The following is a 19,942-nucleotide window of genomic DNA, read 5'->3' as shown; positions in this document are numbered from 1 at the left end:
TGACAAGAGCAATAGATTAGAAAGGGTCTAAAGCAATCTAAGATCTAAAGAACAGGAGTTGCCTTGAGGGAAAGGGTGGGAAAAACATTCCAGGCAGAAGGCACAGAATGTACCAAGATGACCTGATGGTGGGAAGGAATGTGGTGAGGACTGAAAAGTGAGGTGGGGAGGGAGCTGTGATATGAATCTGGCGATTTCAGATTTAATAGGTGAGATTGTACCTTTCACCCCATGTACAATGTTTTATGTTCTTGTTTGTTTACTTGTTAAGCTGCATCCAGCTCTTTTGTGACCCCATGGACTGTAGCCCACCAGGCTCCTCTGTCCATGGAATTTCCCAGGCAAGGATAATACAGTGGATTGCCATTTCCCTCCCCAAGGGATTTTCTCCACCCAGGGATCAAACCTGCATCTCCTGCATTGCAGGTGGATTCTTTACCACTGAGCCACTATTTTACAGAGCACAGCAAAAATATCTTGTCTTTATCCTAGGCACTCTGGGAATTTATTGCTGGTGTGGTATTTTTTCCTTGGGGATAAAAGGTGTATTCAGGTAAGCAGTGCTATGCAGCCTCTTATAGGAATCCTTAGTTGCGGGGATAAAAATGGATATTCCAGAGCATGAATTTCTGTGTGCTAGAATACACATCTAGCATACAACTAAACAACCTCAAAGTGGAAATTTCAGCTGTAAATGGAAGAATGGCATGCAGTCTCTGGAGGCAAACTGAGGCACAGAGACGTTATCCTAGAAAGCCCAGAATGCAGAACATAGGCAACCCAAGGATAGCAGAATAAAACTGCACAGTAATAGGCCTAACGTGGTAATGACAGAATGTATTTCCAGCTGAGAGGCACGGCAGCTGACTATTCTCACATCCCTGCTCCCCACCCCAGAGCTGGGTGGCTTTGATAAATGGCTGATTATTCTGAGACAATTTCCCCTCTCAGATGGCGCCGGAGGTAAAGAACCCATCTGCCAATGCGGGAGATGTAAAAGACATGGGTTCAATCCCTGAGTCAGGAAGATCCCCTGGAGAAGGAAATGGAAACCCACTCCAGTATCCTTGCCTGGAAAATCCCATGGAGAGAGAAGGTTGGTGAGCTACGACCCATAGGGTCACAAAGAGTTTGACACGACTAAAGCAACTTAGCACATACACATGCACGCACAATAGTACTTGCTGCTGCTGCTAAGTCGCTTCAGTCGTGTCCGACTCTGTGCGACCCCATAGACGGCAGCCAACCAGGCTCCGCCGTCCCTGGGATTCTCCAGGCAAGAATACTGGAGTGGGTGGCCATTTCCTTCTCCAGTGCATGAAAGGGAAAAGTGAAAGTCGCTCAGTCGTGTCCAACTCCTAGCGACCCCACGGACTGTACCCTAACAGGCTCCTCCGTCCATGGGATTCTCCAGGCAAGAGTACTGGAGTGGGGCGCCATTGCCTTCTACCTCACAGAATTATTTTGAGAATGGCATGAGTTACAATATACGTCAAGTATTTAGAGAAGTACTTGCACACAGTAAGTATTCAATAAATACAAGCTATTACTGCTACTATTACTATTAATGCTATTACTGTAAAAGGCAGTAAGCAGTTAAGGAAAGGAAAAAATCTGCAGATATATATCTAAGACAATGGCTTCCCAGGTGGCTCAATGGTAAAAGACTCCACCTGCCAATGAAGGAGATGTTGGGAAGATCCCCTGGAGGAGGAAACAGCAGCTCACTGCAGTATTCTTGCCCGGAGAATCCCATGGACAGAGGAGCCTGGCGTGTTACAGTCCATAGGGTTATAAAGAGTCAGAAACAACTGAGTGACTCAGCACGCGCAGACGCGCGCGCACACACACGCTCACACGACAAGTTCTCAAACTTGCAAATACCTATGAATCACCTGGAAAGCTTGTTTAAAATGTAGATTCCTGGCCTACTAGAGGTAAGGCTTAGGAAACTAAATTTCTCCTAAGCTCCTGGCGCAATACTGAGATAGCTGATCTAAGCACTTAAAAGGCATGACTTGAAAGCCGAGAACTTAAAACAAATCTTAAGGCACCAGATAAGGTATTTCATTGTAGGGACTTATAAGGAGAACTTTATCATACAAATTTCAGATTTTATTTTTGCTAAGGCAAAATGAAACAAACTCACTTGCAAAATCTACTCCTAGGACAAAACTGAATAATCTGAATCTACTTGATTGGTAAAATACAGTGTTTAGTTTTAATAACCACTCCCACAAATTATTTAAATCTTTAGTTTTAAACAGTTCAAAAACGTTACTGTATGCTCCACTATCAAAAAAAAAAAAACCTAAAATAAATATCTGGACAGTGGTGTGCATGTTCTTTAATTATCAGATTTATTTTCTAGTAAAAATAATAGAGCCCATCTTCAATCATACACAGAAAATTCTTTTCTGCTAGGACACAACTAAAACTCTGCAGATTCTCTGACTTTAGCTCAGGGTTTCTCACTAGGTAATTAGTGTAGATTACTGGTTGGTTGGTTTTAGTCACTAAGTTATGTCCAACTCTTGTGGTTGGTTTCAGTCGCTAGGTCATGTCCAACTCTTGCGACCCCATGGGCTGCAGCCTACCAGGTTCCCCTGTCCGTGGGATTTCCCAGGCAAGAATACTGGAGTGGGTTGCCATTTCCCTCTTCAATTATAGATTATTACTTAGAGGAATTATTTACAATAACAAGCAACCTTCTCAGAAAAATCAAACAAGTAACTAACTTCAAGGAAGGTGAAATCATTGGCCTAATGCACACATCTGGTGAACAATGTCCATGAAGATTATAAACTGAAGGTATTATTTATTTCTTTTCCTCAAAACCCATTACACAATCCAATGCTTGGAATCTTTCTTGACCCAACAAAGGCATGGAAACACTGTTTGGGCTCTTTATAATAACAAACAATGCACATTCCTGTTTTATTTGCAAAAATAATTAGCAGCAGCTGCTACTTACACAGAATTTTTAACAGAAAATACTTTACATACTAAAACCAAATATTTCAGTACTTAAAAAGCCTGAGGACAAATGAAGTCTTCTTTTTTTTTTTTTAAATTTAAAATAAGCTATAACAATTAGCTTCTACGTTCCTTCATCTGATTTTTAAAAATGACTAATAACATCTTCCTGAGACTCAAAGGAAACAGCTGGACACATCTGTCAACTCAACATCTCTGGAGTGAAAGAGAAACTTGATACTTTAATACCATACTTACATATGAGGGCTCAGTTCATAAAAATTTCTGTTCCTGTAATCTTCCACTTTCTCCGGTGAATAAATAGGCAATGACCGGTATGGGTTAACGGATATAACCACACTTCCAATGTATGTCTGCAAAAGAAAGAATAAAATACAACCATTTTAACATCTTAATTCTTAGTGTTACATGGCTTTATCCTTTTAAAAACACTAGTTCTACCATACTCCAGTATAAAATAAAAAGTTTTAACAGTGGTACATCCTAAAAATAATTTCAAAATTTTAAAAATAAAAACACTAGTTCTACTGCCTGATCATTTTGTACTTTTCAAGACCACTTTACATCTCTGAAGATAGATGGCCGATAGTGTTTATTTTGCTGATACATGGAAAGCACAGATTTATACATTGAAAAAAGCTTTTAAAATAAATCTCTAGATTAACTGATGATCCTGGATAAGAGTCCTCCACAACCCTGTCATACTTGCCAAAAATTTCGTCACTGACCACAGCTAACTGTCAGCAACACTATGCTTTTCCAGATTCCAGCTACAACTGGTGCTTCCCTCTCTCATCTTTATCCTCCAATTTCAGTCTATAGTGACCCAGGATGCCCCTCCTCCCTGCCCATACCCACACCTATCCAATGGGACCTTGACTTTGGCACTACCCTTGCACAGTCTGTCCATCTCTACAATGGTCTCAGACCACATATAACTCAATATCAGAGTTACAGCTTTCCCTTGGGCATCTTGCTTGGAGAATCCCATTGACAGAGGAGCCTGGTCCATGGGGTCACAAGAGTCGGACACAACTTAGTGACTAAATCACCACCACCACTACCACTCAAACAAAATAATTTCACATTACATCTACTGGACTTCAATATCAGAATTGAAAAGTACTTGCTGAAAGAGAGTACATTTCATGTTGAATTTAAATTTAATGTAGGATTTAAATGTAATTTCAGAAGGATCAATGCTGTTATCTTAGCAGACAGTAACCCTCTCACACTGCAAACCAGAACATTATTTATGTTTCTTTCCATTTCTATCTTAAATTCTAACTTAAATTCCATTTCTATCCTAAATCTGTACAAAGATCACTTTGTACAAAGACTAGCACAATGCTGCAAGCAAAAGTTACTTAACTGTAACTCATCTTAGCAGTTTCATTTTTCCTTTCAGTTTCAACATTATAAAGATGGCAGGAAGGGGGATGCTACCAAAAATATGTCAGTTATGAAAAGGCTTTTTAAGAAAAAGGTTAAAAAAAAGAAAGAAAAGAAGAAAAAAGTCACTTCCAACTTCCCCACCTTTCTAGGGTCATGCAGCAAAAAGTGACATCTTTAGACAACAAGTTTTTCCAGTACTGTCACCACTGGATTCAAGGAGATTGTTAGATCTTTCTAGAAAATTAAACAGAATAGAAAACAGAACAGTAAAAATGTTCTGATCTTTTTTCAAAACGTGGGTCACAATTATTTTAATTATAAAAGGCTTTTCCCCCAATCTGGAAAATGGAACAGGACACTTTTATACCTATTTTCATCCTATAAGAATACAATCTTAGCAAGAGCAGACAGGACTGCTGCTGTAAAGAAAGACTCTCAGCTCCTATGCAATTAGGGTGTCTATTTCTGACACCCTAGCACTAAGGACCCATTTATCTGGGCTGGCAAGCAAGGACTCTGTTTCCTAACTTATCCCACTTGGGCAAGAGTTTTACAAAAAGGTTTCTTCACACTCCAACCCACCGGACAAGTAGACGAGAGATGCTGGACACTGAATAATTATCTGAATAGCCTGTAGCTAATATACTAGAATTAGTTAGATTGGTAGACATACAGTACAATAATTGATATATTTCTTTAATATCTGCTGATTGAAAGATCAGCCTTCTTTAGTGCAAAAGTACATGAATCTCCCTTTTTAAGGTAGTTTCTTGAATACAATGATTAAAATACATATTTGCTGTTAGCAGTGAAGCCAGTTACTAAGTTGCTCTTTAAAAACAAATTTCAAGATGGCTAAATTCTTGATAAAAATCTGCCTGTGTGGCATTCTTTCATGAAGAAGAAACTCAGCGGCCTCAAACCCAAAATCAAGAGCCACACTACTAAGTTTCTCTTTGTTACTTGTGATTTTTATACATACTGCATTATATGTGCTTCCCTGCCCCCTTCCAGCTATTTTCCTCACCTAGAACAGGGCTGGCCCACGAATGTCGTCTCATAAATATTTAACCAAACGACTGGTATGCACAAGATCCATTCACCATTAAGAATGTGGATGGTACAAACCACTTTCATGTAACTATTCTTCAGTTGAAATATATCAATAATATCGAGTATATCAGCATACAGAGCTTAATAGTTTATTAACCTGTATGCCACCTGTTGCCACCGAACAAACTCAAACTATATCCTTCCCCCAAGACAGGGTTCCTTGTCCTGCTGTGGTAGACTGTTTGCAAAGATGGCTGGAACAATTCCTACCACCCCTATATGCAAACCTTTTGGAACGTAACTCTGCCACTCTTTCTATCGAGAGATAAGAGTTTATCCTCCAATCCTTCAATCTGGACTTCTCTGTGTGATTTGACCAGAAGGACATTGTAAGATCAGATACAAGCAGAGGCTTGAGCTTTTGTGTATTAGGATGTGCCTTCCCCCATCCTTTTAGAACTGTGGCTGGAAACTAACGAGAATGAGCTTGAACCAGCCTGTTGGAGAGGCCACATAGAAAGCCAAGGTGCCTGAACTACACAGTCTGACAACCACCAGAAGTGTGTGTGTGTGTGTGTGTGTGTGTGTGTGTGTGTGTGTGTGTGTGTGTGTGTGTGTGTGTGTGTGTGTGTGTGTGTGTGTGTGTGTGTGTGTGTGTGTTAGTCACTCAGCCGTGTCCAACTCTTTGCGATCCCATGGACTATAGCCTGCCAGGCTCCTCTGTTCAAGGCATTCTCCAGACAAGAATACTAGAGTGGGAACAATTATTGTACAGAAACTGCCCAGTAGTTAGGCCTATTTCTTTCCTAAATCCAAGATGCTAACAAAAACCATCCTTCTAATAGTCTATTAAATATCCTTAGCAAAATGCTTTAGAGAAAGATAGATAAAACCTCAGTATATAGTGGCTTCAACAGTGGAAAACAGGATTGGAAAATCAGATAACTATGTGAAGTAAATGCCATGAATCATCAGACTGTATACTATAAGCTTCTCTAAGGAAGTGTGTTGATAGGAATGAAAATTGGCATCATCTGAAGTGAAGTGATGGTAGCTCAGTTGTGTATGACTTTGTGACCCTATGGACTTATAGCCCACCAGGCTCCACTGTCCATGAAATTCTCCAGGCAACAATACTGGAGTGGGTTGCCACTCCCTTCTCCAGGGGATCTTCCCAACCCAGAGATCAAACCTGGGTCTCCTGCATTGCAGGCAGATTCCTTACCGTCTGGGCAACCATCAAAAACATGAGTGAGGCCACTCTAAACCTGCGAGGGTTACACAGCAACGATTACCAATACACCAACATGGCTCAACAAATTAAAAAAAAAAACGGGCCAAGCAGCACAAGCTTTATCAATCTAAATAAGCAAAACGTAAAAGACACCATGCTCTCTCTCTACACTCCACTTTATATGTCTCAGATATGTATCCTGTAATCTTTAACTCCTAGTAGGTTTGTCCTCTACCATGATACCTGCCTGCCCTTGCTGTTTACAGATTTTTTTCCTTGGGTCGATGTGCATTAGTCAAAGATTTAAATATCTCCACATCTGCCAAGAGAAAAATTCAAATGTTCATAGTCACAACCCTTCTTTCTTAGAGACACAAAAGACACTCTTGGTAGCTGCTGGCAGGCTGGGTGGAATTTACAATCCTATTTCAGTTTTAGACAGCTACCTACTCTACATTTAAGTAACTGCAATAATAGATTAAATCTTACTAGGGAGCAGACCAGTATTGACCAGACAGTTCATTTTTACATCAATTAATATTTGGACTTACAAATGACCTGCACTTGTCCCTCAGTATCCCTGGGAGATTGGTTCCAGGACGACGTGCAGAGACTGACTCAAAGCCAAGGATACTCAACTCCCTTCTACAACGTGGAATTTTATATGTATTTGCATATAACCTACATACATCCTCCCTCCCCCGTGTACTTCAAGTCATCTCTAGACTACTTATAATACCTTACACGATGTAAATGCTGTGTAAATAATTGTTGGTACATGGCAAATTCAAGTTTTGCTCTTTGGAACTCTCTGGAATATTTCCCATGATTATTTTCGACTTGCGGTTGGTTGCATCTGTGCATGAGGAACCCACAGTTACCAAGGGCTGACTGTACTTCATTATTTTTTTTTAACAAGGAACTGTATACAATTTAAAGTTGGTATTTTCTTATTGCAGCATGCTCTAAAAAGGATCATTAAGTAACCACTGGAATAAAGAAGCTGGAGGTAAGATACAGTTTCTTAAACTTAAGTATGTGCACTAAAGATCTGGGCATTATGTGTCCTTTTTATTCTGAATATCCCAAGGGAAAATAGGAAAAGAAAGAAAAGCATTGTAAGCCTTTTTATAAAAGGGAGCAGTAAAAAGGATCCGCCTCTTGCCCCTAGAGTTCCACTCACTCAACTGGACATAAGTAGGTACATACTGGGTCCGATATACTGAGTCCAACACCAATGAGCTAATCCTGACTCGAATGGTGCCCATGAGAGACCCCACAAAAGGTCCCCAGCAGCTTAGCTCAGTCCTACCAGACCTCTTCTGTGTTGCACTCACACTCCACCTGGTCCCTCTGTCCCAAAGGGCTCACAGAGCAACACCTACTGGAATCCAGAGCCTGTTCTTCTATTCAGCTGATCACACCAAAAAGGACTCCTTCACATAATGGCAAAAACTACTTCCCAATTAGGTTCTGTCTACCTTCTCCACCAGGGACAAGTCTGGCTCTCATTACCCTCCGTGGATGGATGGATGGATGTGATCAATCCATGCCCTTTTTCACTCCGTGTAACCAACCTCCTAGCAATCCTAGCTTACCACCTCCATACTCCCAGGCCTCAGCACCCCGAGTCCTAAAGCGTGCACATGACCCGACAATGGAAGGCCCCCTCCACTCTCACCACCCTGTAGACCCAGCCTCTGACATCTAGGAGGGAAGAGAGAAGGGAAGGGAAAGGAGTGGGGAGAAAAGGTAAAGGGAAGAGCGAGAGGAAAGGCGCTACCTTTCCACAAATGGCACATTCAATTAGCAAGTTTCTCTCTCACTTCTCAAGGGCAGACATTAAACCAAGAATGTACAAACATTCTTAAGTCAAAACAATCTCATACTTCAGATATCTCTAGAATTCCAGAACAGGCGCCTTGTAAATGTCCACATAATACTCAAAAGAGGGCTCCTCCTGTGATGGCACGGAAAACTGAAATCTTTACTGGAGGCCAGGAACCCCACAGGCTCCACTCTCCAGACCACAATCCAGGATCCAGAGGAAAGGGCCCTGACAGACATATAGCCCAAGGACCATGCATTTCATTCTATAAGGAGAGTTCTTCCAGAACCCCATCCTCAGAGATTCTATTTCAACTGTCTAGAGAAGCGCCAGGCATTCGCATCTTTAACAGTCTCCCCAGAAAAAGAACCAAGAAACCAAGGTTAAAAACACTGCTTGGGACCTTCACCCTCAGGGCTCACAGGACCAGGTTTTACTTTGAAACACAGCTGCATTGGCCTATCTTCTATTTTACCTTCCCCTTTAAATTGTCCTATGTAATTAATTCCATGAACACTTCAAAAAGAAAAGAAAATTCTCCCAGCTTCAGTTACTTTCATCTTAGCCACATTTATAATAAACTCAGCATATGGCATCTCAGTACACTCCAGAGTAACAGGGGCTGCATCAGTAAACTGGGGCCTTCCCATGGCAGTATGTTTCAAATGTTTGACTGTGACTCAGTGTAAAAAAATTTTCATCACAACCAAGTACTTGTGCTTGAATGTATATTTACATACACATACATGTATACATATGTATGAAATAAAAGTTTCACAAAACCATAAATATCCTTATCATAGGCAATGTACTGATATTCTTTGTTCAATGCTATTCATTTGCATTACAAAATGTTTTAAAACTGCTGGTCCTAACCCACTAAACGGTGTTCATCACTTAAAGGCTCAATCTTGCAGTTTAAAAAATGCTGCTAACAGAGCACTTCATCTTTTTTTAGCTGTCGATGGCTTTGAGATGCCAGTGAAAGCTATGAACCTTCTCTCTCCAAAACACACATGTAATATGCACATAAAGGTTTGCATACAGTCGATATACCAGATTACAAGTTCCCACTCTAAGGAAAGAAACAACAGCCACTAATGGAAAGAGAGACAGAGGGGAAAAGGGGAAAAAAGAGAAAAGCAAAGAAAGAAAGAAAAGGAGTAAGAAGTGGTTAAAATAATTCTAAAAGTATAAAAATGAAGAGTTATTTAGAATAAGAGCCAATAGCTCAGCTCAGTGGGCCCTGAGTGCTTTATTACAGCACTGAGTCAGAACACAGCCAAAATAACAGTTAAGGGCCAAAATGAGAGAGACAGTATTCTGTTTCTGTTGACAAGGACACATGCAATACATTTCAGAAAGATATCTAACCGGAAACACTCTTTTTTTTAAGTTAAAAAGGAAAGCACAGTTTTACTATTTTATGTGTCTCAACTATTCAGAACTGTATACACATTCCTCCACAACACCAGGTTCACGAAACGCTAGCAAACATAAAGAACAGTCATAAAGGTGTCACATCTTCATATCATAGTTCTTCATAGTGAACATTAAGATCTTTAGAAGCTCTAACCCTGAAAGCTTATATTTCAATTCCCCATATGAAACTGAAAACAAAACTATAACTAAACCATAAATACCATAGGAAATCCTATAGTGACTTCTTTTCACCATGATGATTACTTGGAGACTTCTTTTCAAATATCAGATTCTTCCAAAATATTTTTGAAGCTCCTGTTCTGCTGAGGCTCTAATTTGGCATCCCATATGCCAGCTTCTTCCTTTCTTCAGAATGAATTTTAGCCATTTATTTACAGTCACCGCAGCTTCTTAAAAACTCACCCCCACAGTTATTAAAGTTTCTGGTATATAATATACACTGAAGCACCTCTTTACTAAACTCTTCCTAAATCCCCATGAGACAGAAATGAAGTCTCCATCTCAATGCCCTTAACAATGGAGCACAAAGAAGTTAAGTGGTATGACCACATTATCTAACAAAAGTGGAATCAGGACAAGGAGCCAAGAATCTGTTCTCTTTTCATGAGAGCACACAATCCATGCTGCTGTCAGGCCTGGGAAGCTTTGGCAAAAAGTGGCCAAGAACACCTCATCACAGGAACTTGTGTTGTACAATGCCTTACAACAGGGTCTTCACCTTTGTATTACAGAGTGACTCTGCTGGACAGAGCCTCTTTCTGACTATCTGAGGAATGCGGACATCCTTACGCCACCAGAAATAAAAAAGAAAAGGGGAGAGAAGATCTTCTAGTTACAGGAAATTTTTTTATCTCAACGGAAAAGAATTTTTTTCCACGTTTATTCCAGCACATAAAGCTGTGCCTACATCTTGAAGAAACGCAAGACCCTATGTCACAATCATCCTTTTAACTTGAGAGAAACGAATCAGCAAGGTGGCAATGAAACAGGTCATGTTTATTTAAATAGTTTACTTAATGCTAATTATTTAGTCTAAAATTTCATCAAAAAATATTCAAGAACATGTTGGAGTTCTCCAAGTCCCAGTCTCCAAGTCATGTTATTTTCACCTCTAAAGTAATAATAGTTCAAATCCAGAATGGGTCAGGACTCAAGTAAAGTAAAAATAACCTTTCACAAGGCTGCACAACCACATTGTCTTGACTGAATTTAGGCTACAGCATTTAACAAGTAAGCGGCAAATTTTTCAAGAGCCTTCTTTATGCAAAACATCGTGTTAGGCACAGTGAAAATGTAAGACACTCCTGCAGCCTGTGCCCTGAGGAGATTATAACAGAGCTTAGGAGGTGAGACTTCTATATCATAAAACATAAAGTTTAAGGGTTATCCACTCTAGCCAAAAAATAGATGAAATAGGATTTAAGTGATTCTTAGCTAAATGAATGCATTAGTCTTCTTTCTAAAGGAGTGCTCTGGGTTAAATGAAGGTCACTGTCAACTGCAGAGGTCAGAGAAAGTTCCAGAAGTTGGAGGACTTGGGCAGGTCTAAAAGGATAGGCAAAATTCAGATAAAGTAACATTTCTCCAAATAGTAGCATGAGATTTGGTTTTCAGATCACAGTTGAACCCTCCCCTTTAAAAAATTTTTTTTGCTAAGATTGTTGTATGCTTCAAATGTATTATTTTTTTTAACTATGAATTGCTGGAGACTCAAAGCAGATATCTGCACAACCAGGTTCAACTTTGGCTCACAAGTGCCAAAAGGCAGAAGTAACCCAGGTGTCCACAGATGGATAAATGGGTAAACAAAATATGGTATACAGATATAGTGGAATATTATTCACACTTTAAAAAAAGGAAATTCGACACATGCTATAACAAGGATTAAAACATGGATAGCAACATAAAGGCCCATCCAATCACACTTCTAGACAAAGAGAAACAAACAGCTTACCTTGAACAAAGACCTTATGTGAATAACAGCCTAGAAAATAAGACTGGGATCAAATTGCAGACAGCCTCAAAGGTCAGGGTGAAGAGTCTGAGCTTCAATCTGGAGGCAGTTTTGAAGTAAAAGTCAGTGTGTAGGGTGAAGGGGTTAGATGATGAAACTGACTGAATTTGAACCCAAGTCACCCTTGGATCATAAAAAAGGCTTTCGAATTGTGGTGCTGGAGAAGATTCTTGAGAGTCCCTCGGACTGCAAGAGATCAAACCATTCAGTCCTAAAGGAAATTAACCCTGAATATTCATTGGAAGGACTGATACTAAAGTTGAAGCTCCAATACATTGGCCACCTGAAGCAAAGAGCCAACTGATTGGAAAAGACCCTGATGCTGGGAAAAACTGAAGGCAGAAGGAAAACAGTGTGGGAGAGGATGAGATGGTTGGATGGCATCATCACTCAAAGGACCTGAAATTGAGCAAACTCCAGGAGATAGTGGAGGACAGGGAAGCATGGCGTGCTGCAGTCCATGGGGGTCGCAAAGAGTCAGACACGACTGAGCGACTGAACAACAACATCCTGACTTACATGTTGAGCGTTATGCTCAGATTCTACGCCATACAACATTACAAGGCTTCAAATGTTACCTAGCCAAGTTTTTCAGTTTTTGTGTGAACTTGGGTGCATTATTGAACCTCTCCAACTGCAGTTTCATCTCTGGACAAGGAGGACAAGCCTGGTTCTTCCCCTTGTCCAATCTGAGGGTTAAATGAGATTGTGTGTTAAAGCACAAACCATAGCACCTGACACACAAGCAAGTATTCCATAAATATTATCTACTCTGATTAGGGAAACTCACAGTGTGACTCTACTGGAATCTACTGGCTATTATCAACAGCCAACTCCAGACTCGAGCATCTCAGTTACATCAATGAGCCCTATGATGTTTACCAAATGGTCTTACCAAATGGTCTCTGTATACAGGGAACAGGTGAGTTATCAATATCAGAGGGGTGCATGAGGTATGTACGGTCTTAATGAAGTTGGTATGAAAAGCCTGAGATACAGAAAATGCCTAGACAAGAAAAGCTGGTGGAATCTGCAGCAATGACAACATGCTACTCACTTCACATGGAGGAATTTACCCTCTTCTTGGTTGGGTCTTGGATCTTGGGAATTTGATCACAAGACAGTAAGACATTACGTGCCACAGCATTTTTAATTTAGACATCTGTCTTAATTGGTTTTTGAAAGACAGTTTGGTCTATCAGTTGGTTTTTCAGACACAGCTCAAAACTGTGAAAAGCTGCCTATGTGAAAAATCATAAACATAAGGTCAATAACAATTAGGTTTCTATCTGGGTCTTATATCAAGAACAATGGAATTCAGTAAGTACACCTCACAAGCCCAGTCTAAAGAACAGATTTGTGGTATAGAAGAATAACAGCCTAATTTTCATAGAGGAAGAAACTGAAGACTTCAGAAGGTTTTAAAAACATGCCAAAGCTCTCACACTTAGTGGCAGAGGCAGTTTCATGCCAACACTCTCACCAGAGTCTGTGATGCCAGAAGAGAGAAGTATGATTTGGTCAGGCTCTGTCAGTTTCTGGGCACAGAGATGCTCTCTAGTTACATCAAGTACAGAAAGTTCTATTATAATAATGACACACTCAGGAACTCCCCGAGGAACCCATCACTGAGCTACTAGAAAAGCTGGGACCCAAGCCCACCCAAGAGTGAGTGTGGATAAGTGTAAGAGTGCATTACAGAATAAAGCAACCTAACTTTGTGAAGACTTCCTTTCCAAGCCCAGTATCCATGTGCTCATCCCGTGCTCATCCCCTGCTCACGTTTCTGCTTTTTCTGGGCCTGCTACTGGCTGGTCTTCTAACTTTCTACTCCATAACTGGCCCACTGCAAAGACTTATTCATAGTTTCTGGCTGTACATGGCCCATCATGGCCTCACCACATCATGACTGCCAGCATCTTTTCCTGTTGATATATATATTTTTTTCAGTATTTCTCAATTCAAAGAGGAGGAAAGAATCAAGCTGTATTCATCTTTTTATCTATGCTGTGCCATCAATCACTGGCCTTGGATTAGCAAGCTTGTCAGGTTAGCCTGGTCCCTGTCAGTCTAGTCTGAGGCATGCCTTAACCACCATATGATAATCCTTTGTTCTTGGGCTGCCAGTCATTTCAGACTATGAATTAAGGAACTATATATGAGTTCTATGCTACACCGAAATACCAACCAAAAATATCACCTCGGGCAGTTTTATTTCAGAGCAGGATAACACAATACCACCTCATCTTTGTTGAAATAAACTCTGTAATGAATAAGTATTTTCCAAATATGCACCATTTTTAAGACTCTTAATGAAAGTACAGAGTAGTCCCACGTTACAGCTTAGCTACCAGCTACAAGTCTTGAAATTAATATTATGCAGCTAATTGAAAGTAGTAATCCAACAAAAAGGCTTCCCTGGTGGCTCAGTGGTAAAGAATTCACCTGCCAATACAGGAGACTCAGGTTCTATCCCTGGGTCAGGAAGATCCTTTGGAGAAGGAAATGGCAACCCACTCCAGTATTCTTGCCTGGGGAAATCCCATAGACAGAGGAGCCTGGCAGGCTACAGTCCATGGGGCCATGAAAGAGTTGGACACGACTTAGAAACTAAACAACAACAACAATCCAACAAAAATGAAATCTGCATGATGAATACCAAAGAAGGAGGGGCGAGGGGAAAAAGGGAGTGCAGAGAGACAAAGAGTCACAGAAGGCGAGAGACAGAGAGAGAAATACTCTACTTATAAGAAAACCTCAGGGTCCAAAATCTTGGACTAAAGTCAATCTGGGTTTCTAAGATTTTCTGATGGTCATAGCCCCAACCAGGTACTCCACTCCAACTAAGAGTCAAGCACTGGGCTAAAATGCCCCTTAATGTCCAACACAACTCAACAAGATAAAGCATCAAGACACCTATATTATAGATGAAAGAACTGACCATCACTTACTTCAATGGTCACGGTGGTTGTGAGTGGCCAAGATATAGCCTTGGTCTGTCAGTCTGTGCCTTTCCCAAAATGCCACATTATGTCTCACCCTCCATCCCTCCACAACAGAGCTGAATGAACAAAAGAGCCTCTCCTTAGAAATTAGGATTATCATTAATACCTATCTGTACTATAGATGTAAGAGAAGAAATAAATGCATATGTAGAAGGGAGGGCTGAATCAGCCACATGAACTGGGCACACGTCTCCTGTGCTGAATTGTTTCCTCTACTCAGTGCTTCATCTTCTTTTTTTAAGATCCTGCAGTGAAAGCAGAGTCTTAACCACTGGACCACCAGGGAGGAAGTCGCCCTACTCTACACTCTCAAAGGTAAAGGACCACATGGAGCTGTCCAGTGAACAGGATGAAAAACAATCTCCTCCCAAGATCTTCTCCCATCTTCCAGAGATAAAAACACCATCCTAAAGGTTGCTGTCACTTTTCTTTGACTAGGGAACACCCTGCCACACTAGTTCATGTCACTGCACCGTTGAATGCTCACTCAACACATGGCAGGAATACTGATTATCACTTCCATTATCTGTCTGGGTTGTTGAGACTGCCTTGCTCCAAACCCACACATTCTTCAGTATCATATTCAATTATGTTGAACAGCTCTCTGCAGGCTGAGAATCCTTCCCTATTAGTGGTATCACTGATGTGCATGGTAACTGTAAAGTCAGCAGGACTGTTCATAAGAGCAGATCCAGACTTTCTGGGTGTGAACCCCTACGCTATCTCTTACCGCTGTGTGGTCCTGGTCAGGCTACTTAAGTCTTGCTGAGCCTCTTTCTTCACGTGTAAAATGAAGATAGTTTTAAAATCTACAGTGCATAAGACTCTAGTAAAACATAAACACTCTGTGTTAGTCACTCAGTCGTGCCCGACTCTTTGCAACACCATGGACTATACATGGACTGGAGCCCGCCAGGCTCCTCTGTCCATAGGATTTCCCAGGCAAGAATACTGGAAATTGAAAGTGAAAGTGTTAGTTCCTCAGTCCGCATTGGACTCTTTGCGACCCCATGGACTGTAGCCTGCCAGGCTCCTCTGTCCATGGGCTTCTTCAGGCAAGAATACTGGAGCGGGTTGCCATTTCCTTCTCCAGGGGATCTTCCCGACCCAGGGATTGAACCCAGGTCTGCTGCATTGCAGGCAGATTCTTTACCATTTAGCCACCAGGGAATCCCAAGAATACTGGCGCGGGTTGCCACTTCCTTCTCCAGAAGATCTTCCTGACCCAGGAATCAAACCTTCGTCTCCTGTATTGCAGTCAGATTCTTTATCGCTGAGCCACCAGAGAAGCCTTAATTTCCCTCCAAATCGAACTTCAGGTATGACTTCAATCAGAACATTTACACTAATATATTATAAATATTAAACAAATATATCAAGTACTAGCATTACCGACTCGATGGACACAGGTTTGGGTAGACTCCGGGAGCTGGTGATGGACAGGGAGGCCTGGTGTGCTGCGATTCATGGGGTCGCAAAGAGTCGGACACGACTGAGCGACTGAACTGAACTGAGATAGTGCCTGCATGATAAAATAACTCTCTAGGCTTGGCAAATAATAGATAAACATGTGTCCATTTTGCAAGTTTAAAGAGGAAAAATTTTTCCAACCACGGAAGGTTTTAAGAGAGCTTGGACAGGTTGAAACTGGCAAGCTTTTAGCAAAAAATAATTGTTTTGAAAAGCATTATAAAACAGTCCAAGAATTAGACTGTGCTCAGAAAGTAGACACAACAGCCTCGTGATGTGCTGTTTTTCACCAGCTTTATCTAGCTTCCTAATGCTATGACTCCATTCCAAACACCAAAGCTACACTCCTGAAAACACATTATTTGTTCTTCATGTTTCCTTAACAATCTACCTTTTCAGCTAGCCGAGCAGGCAGAGTATGCTCACAACGAACCCCTCACACACAGTGAAGTTTAGGCATTTCACTCCACCAGCTCAGGAGTCCCTCCTTCTTTCCCTATTTGGTTAAGGCAGGACAGGAGGTGGCATTAAAGAAGGTTTTTGTTTCACACAAATTTGCTGGGTCTGGGTTCTCTGGGAAAGACTGATCCATTTAGACAAAGGAGAACCTCCTACTTCCAACTTTAAAACAAAACAAAACAAAAAGTTTTCATTTTAAATCAAACTTACATGATCTGGAAGACGATCTACCTAACGAGCATTACTTCTAGAAATGGGACTAGGGTACTGAAATAAGAAAATTACATTTTTATGTTATGTATCCCGATACTACCTGTTTTTTGTTTGTTTTCCCAAAAGCATTTGTTATTTTTGTAATTTTTTTCAAGGCTGTTTAAAGGAAATTAAAAAAAAAAAGCTGGAGAATGTCTAGGTAGCAGGAATAGCACTAAGTGGACATCTGAACTCTGCCAACAACCCTGTGGGCCCGGAAAAGGGACGAGCCTCCAGTGAGACTGCAGTCCTGGCTGATACCTTGATGGCAGCTTTCTGAGCCCCTGAGCAGAGGACCCAGCTAAGCCGTCCCACAAAAAGAGTCAGATGATAAATGTATATTATTTTAGGTCACTAAATTTGAGGCAATCTATTCTGCAGCAAGAGAAAACTAGTACACCATTTATACCAAATTCTCAGGAATAAATGTTACCCTCAGGAGGTAGGAATTTTCATGTGCATAAATGAAAAGTGACTTTGACACTTCAAATAAATATATAAATGTTAACTAGGATTATTTTCACTTGCTTTGCAATATTTTAAACCAAATATAGTTACATTTAAATATCTTTCACAAGAGCACTGAATCTCATTCTTACAGGGATCCTAATTTTACTACTGACTTCTAAAAACTAAGACAATTTTTACTAGACTTTGAAAGCAGTCTTATCTACAATTAGTTTGACTTAAGATACTAAATTGGACTAATTCAAACCTCTATATCTAGATGATCCCCACCTGACAATCAGATAGAAAACAAACTATATCTACTTGTCAGCATCAAAAATACTTCCTGTCAGAGAACTGACACCTTGGTTCTTTAGTTTCCAAATTTGCCCTGGGCCTTGTTCTTGCCTAAATTGCACCTTTCCTGTTCCTGAACAGAACCACAGTCCTGACCAGTAACCCTAAAAACAGCATCACGTCTGGCTGGGTCTCCTGCATTCCCAGTCCCCCCTGAAATCCTGCCACTATCCCATCTGGCTGAGGGCGGGGGCGGGGCACCGGAAGAAGGTCTGACAAAGGACAGAAAAGAATAAATACAGCAGAGCAGGGCTCAGGAATGTCACAGCCAGCATTTCCCACCACTGACTGACCCCACAGCGACCGCTGGAGCACTGGCCTGCCCCGCACTCTGCCACGAGTAAGAATCAAAGCAAATAGTCTCTGATTCTACACGTTACCCCATCAGACCAACATGCCCTCTATCTGTTCTCACCTGATCCTCCTCCATCTCCAGTGGAACAGTCTTCCCACGAGGACCATGTCAATATCTGGAACTGTCTCAGATTTAGAGACTCTGCCTGACTACAGACAGAGTAATAAACCACCTCCAGCCTTTTAAAATCAGTGTGTGAACCCAGCTCAAAGCAAAGAACAGATAATCCTGAAGCATGCATTAATATCTTTCATAAAATACCAGATCCTACTTTTATGAGGATCCTAATTCTAGTACCAGCTTCTAAAGATCAAGATAATTTTTATCAAGACTTTCAAAGAAGTCCTTTTACAACTACAATTCATTGAACATGAGATCCTAAAACTGGACTAATTCAGACTTCGACAGCTAGATGATCCCCATCCTGACAATTCAGATAGAAAACAAACTCAAAGTGCTTGTCAGCACCAAAAAAACTTCTTATTCAAAGGAGGGCTGCAAGAAGCATAGCAGATTAAAAAAAAAAAAAAAAAACCCATAGGCATCACAGAATAAAATAAAACTTGAGATGACTTCAGGAGCAAAGATTTCAACACAATTTCCCTCAAGTTGATGGACTTCAACTACACCCTCCTCCCCTGGGGCCCCTGTTTACTCTGCCCTGCCTTGAGGAGTTCGCCAGGAGAAAAAGCTTAAGAAGTGTGCCTCTGGGTGCACTTCAAGCTTAGAATTTCAATAATAAATGCTTCTCACAGGGCGTGTCCTTCAGCCTGGTAACAACACCAACCAATAAAGCCACTTCACTACAGAATTCCCTACCAAGCCAGCGGGGCTTTCCTTGTGGCTCAACTGGTAAAGAAACCGTCCGCAATGAGGGAGACCCAGATCCCTGGGTTGGGAAGATCCCATGGAGAAGGGAAAGGCTATGCGTTCCAGTCTTCTTGCCTGGAGAATTCCATGGACTGTATACTCCATGGGCTCACAAAGAGTCTGACACGACTGAGTGACTTTCACACACACACCAAGCCTGTGAGGGGCTGACAGCAGAGGGTCTCGTCAGCGTCAACTCCTCTTCCCTCTTCCTAACATATCGAGAGATGTATTCAGTAGACTATTTAACCTACTTACACACAATCCACCTATTTTGTTGTTGTTGTTGTTGTTTTAATTTAAATTTATTTTTAATTGGAGGATAATTGCTTTAAAATATTGTGTTGGTTTCTGCCATCTAACAACATGAATCAGCCATAGGTATACATATGTCCCCTCCCTCCTGAACCTCCCTTCCACCTCCCAACCCTCTATGTTGTCACAGAGCACTAGATTTGAGCTCCCTGGATCTATACAGCAAATTTCCAATGCCTATCGAATTTTACGTATGGTAATGTATGTTTCAGTGCTTCTCTCTCAATTCCTTCCACCCTCTCCTTCCCCCACCAGCCCTGCCCACAAGTCTGTTAACCCATCTACTTTGGAAAAAGCTGACCCTCCCCCAAACCTCAGAGTAAACATTTTCTTAAGCCATTCAGCTCCTTCTGGTCACCTGGCCACAGTCACCTGTGGTGACTTGGATTGAAGAGTATGTGTGACTCAATGGTCTACCCAGAGCTCCAGGTTTATCTGACAGGATCAC

The 19,942-nt window shown here is 41.1% G+C and overlaps 1 protein-coding gene across 7 annotated transcripts in view; it reads right to left on the bottom strand.

Moving 5' to 3' along the window:
- The window catches only part of MYO1B (myosin IB), a 190,905-nt gene that overhangs the window by 132,331 nt on the left and 38,632 nt on the right, over positions 1-19,942 (bottom strand). For all 7 annotated transcript variants that reach the window (XM_081581388.1, XM_081581391.1, XM_081581387.1 and 4 more), the window contains exon 3: positions 3,235-3,350. In XM_081581388.1, coding sequence (XP_081437514.1) covers positions 3,235-3,350 — 116 coding nt within the window. The remainder of the gene's footprint in view (positions 1-3,234; positions 3,351-19,942) is intronic.

This window comes from Giraffa tippelskirchi, chromosome 3 (genome assembly GCF_054371585.1).
Source record: "Giraffa tippelskirchi isolate mGirTip1 chromosome 3, T2T-mGirTip1v1.2.pri, whole genome shotgun sequence".
In the NCBI taxonomy this organism is placed as follows: Eukaryota; Metazoa; Chordata; class Mammalia; order Artiodactyla; family Giraffidae; genus Giraffa; species Giraffa tippelskirchi.
Note: the sequence above shows the minus strand (reverse complement) of the source record. Positions and strands in the feature narration are given on the sequence as shown.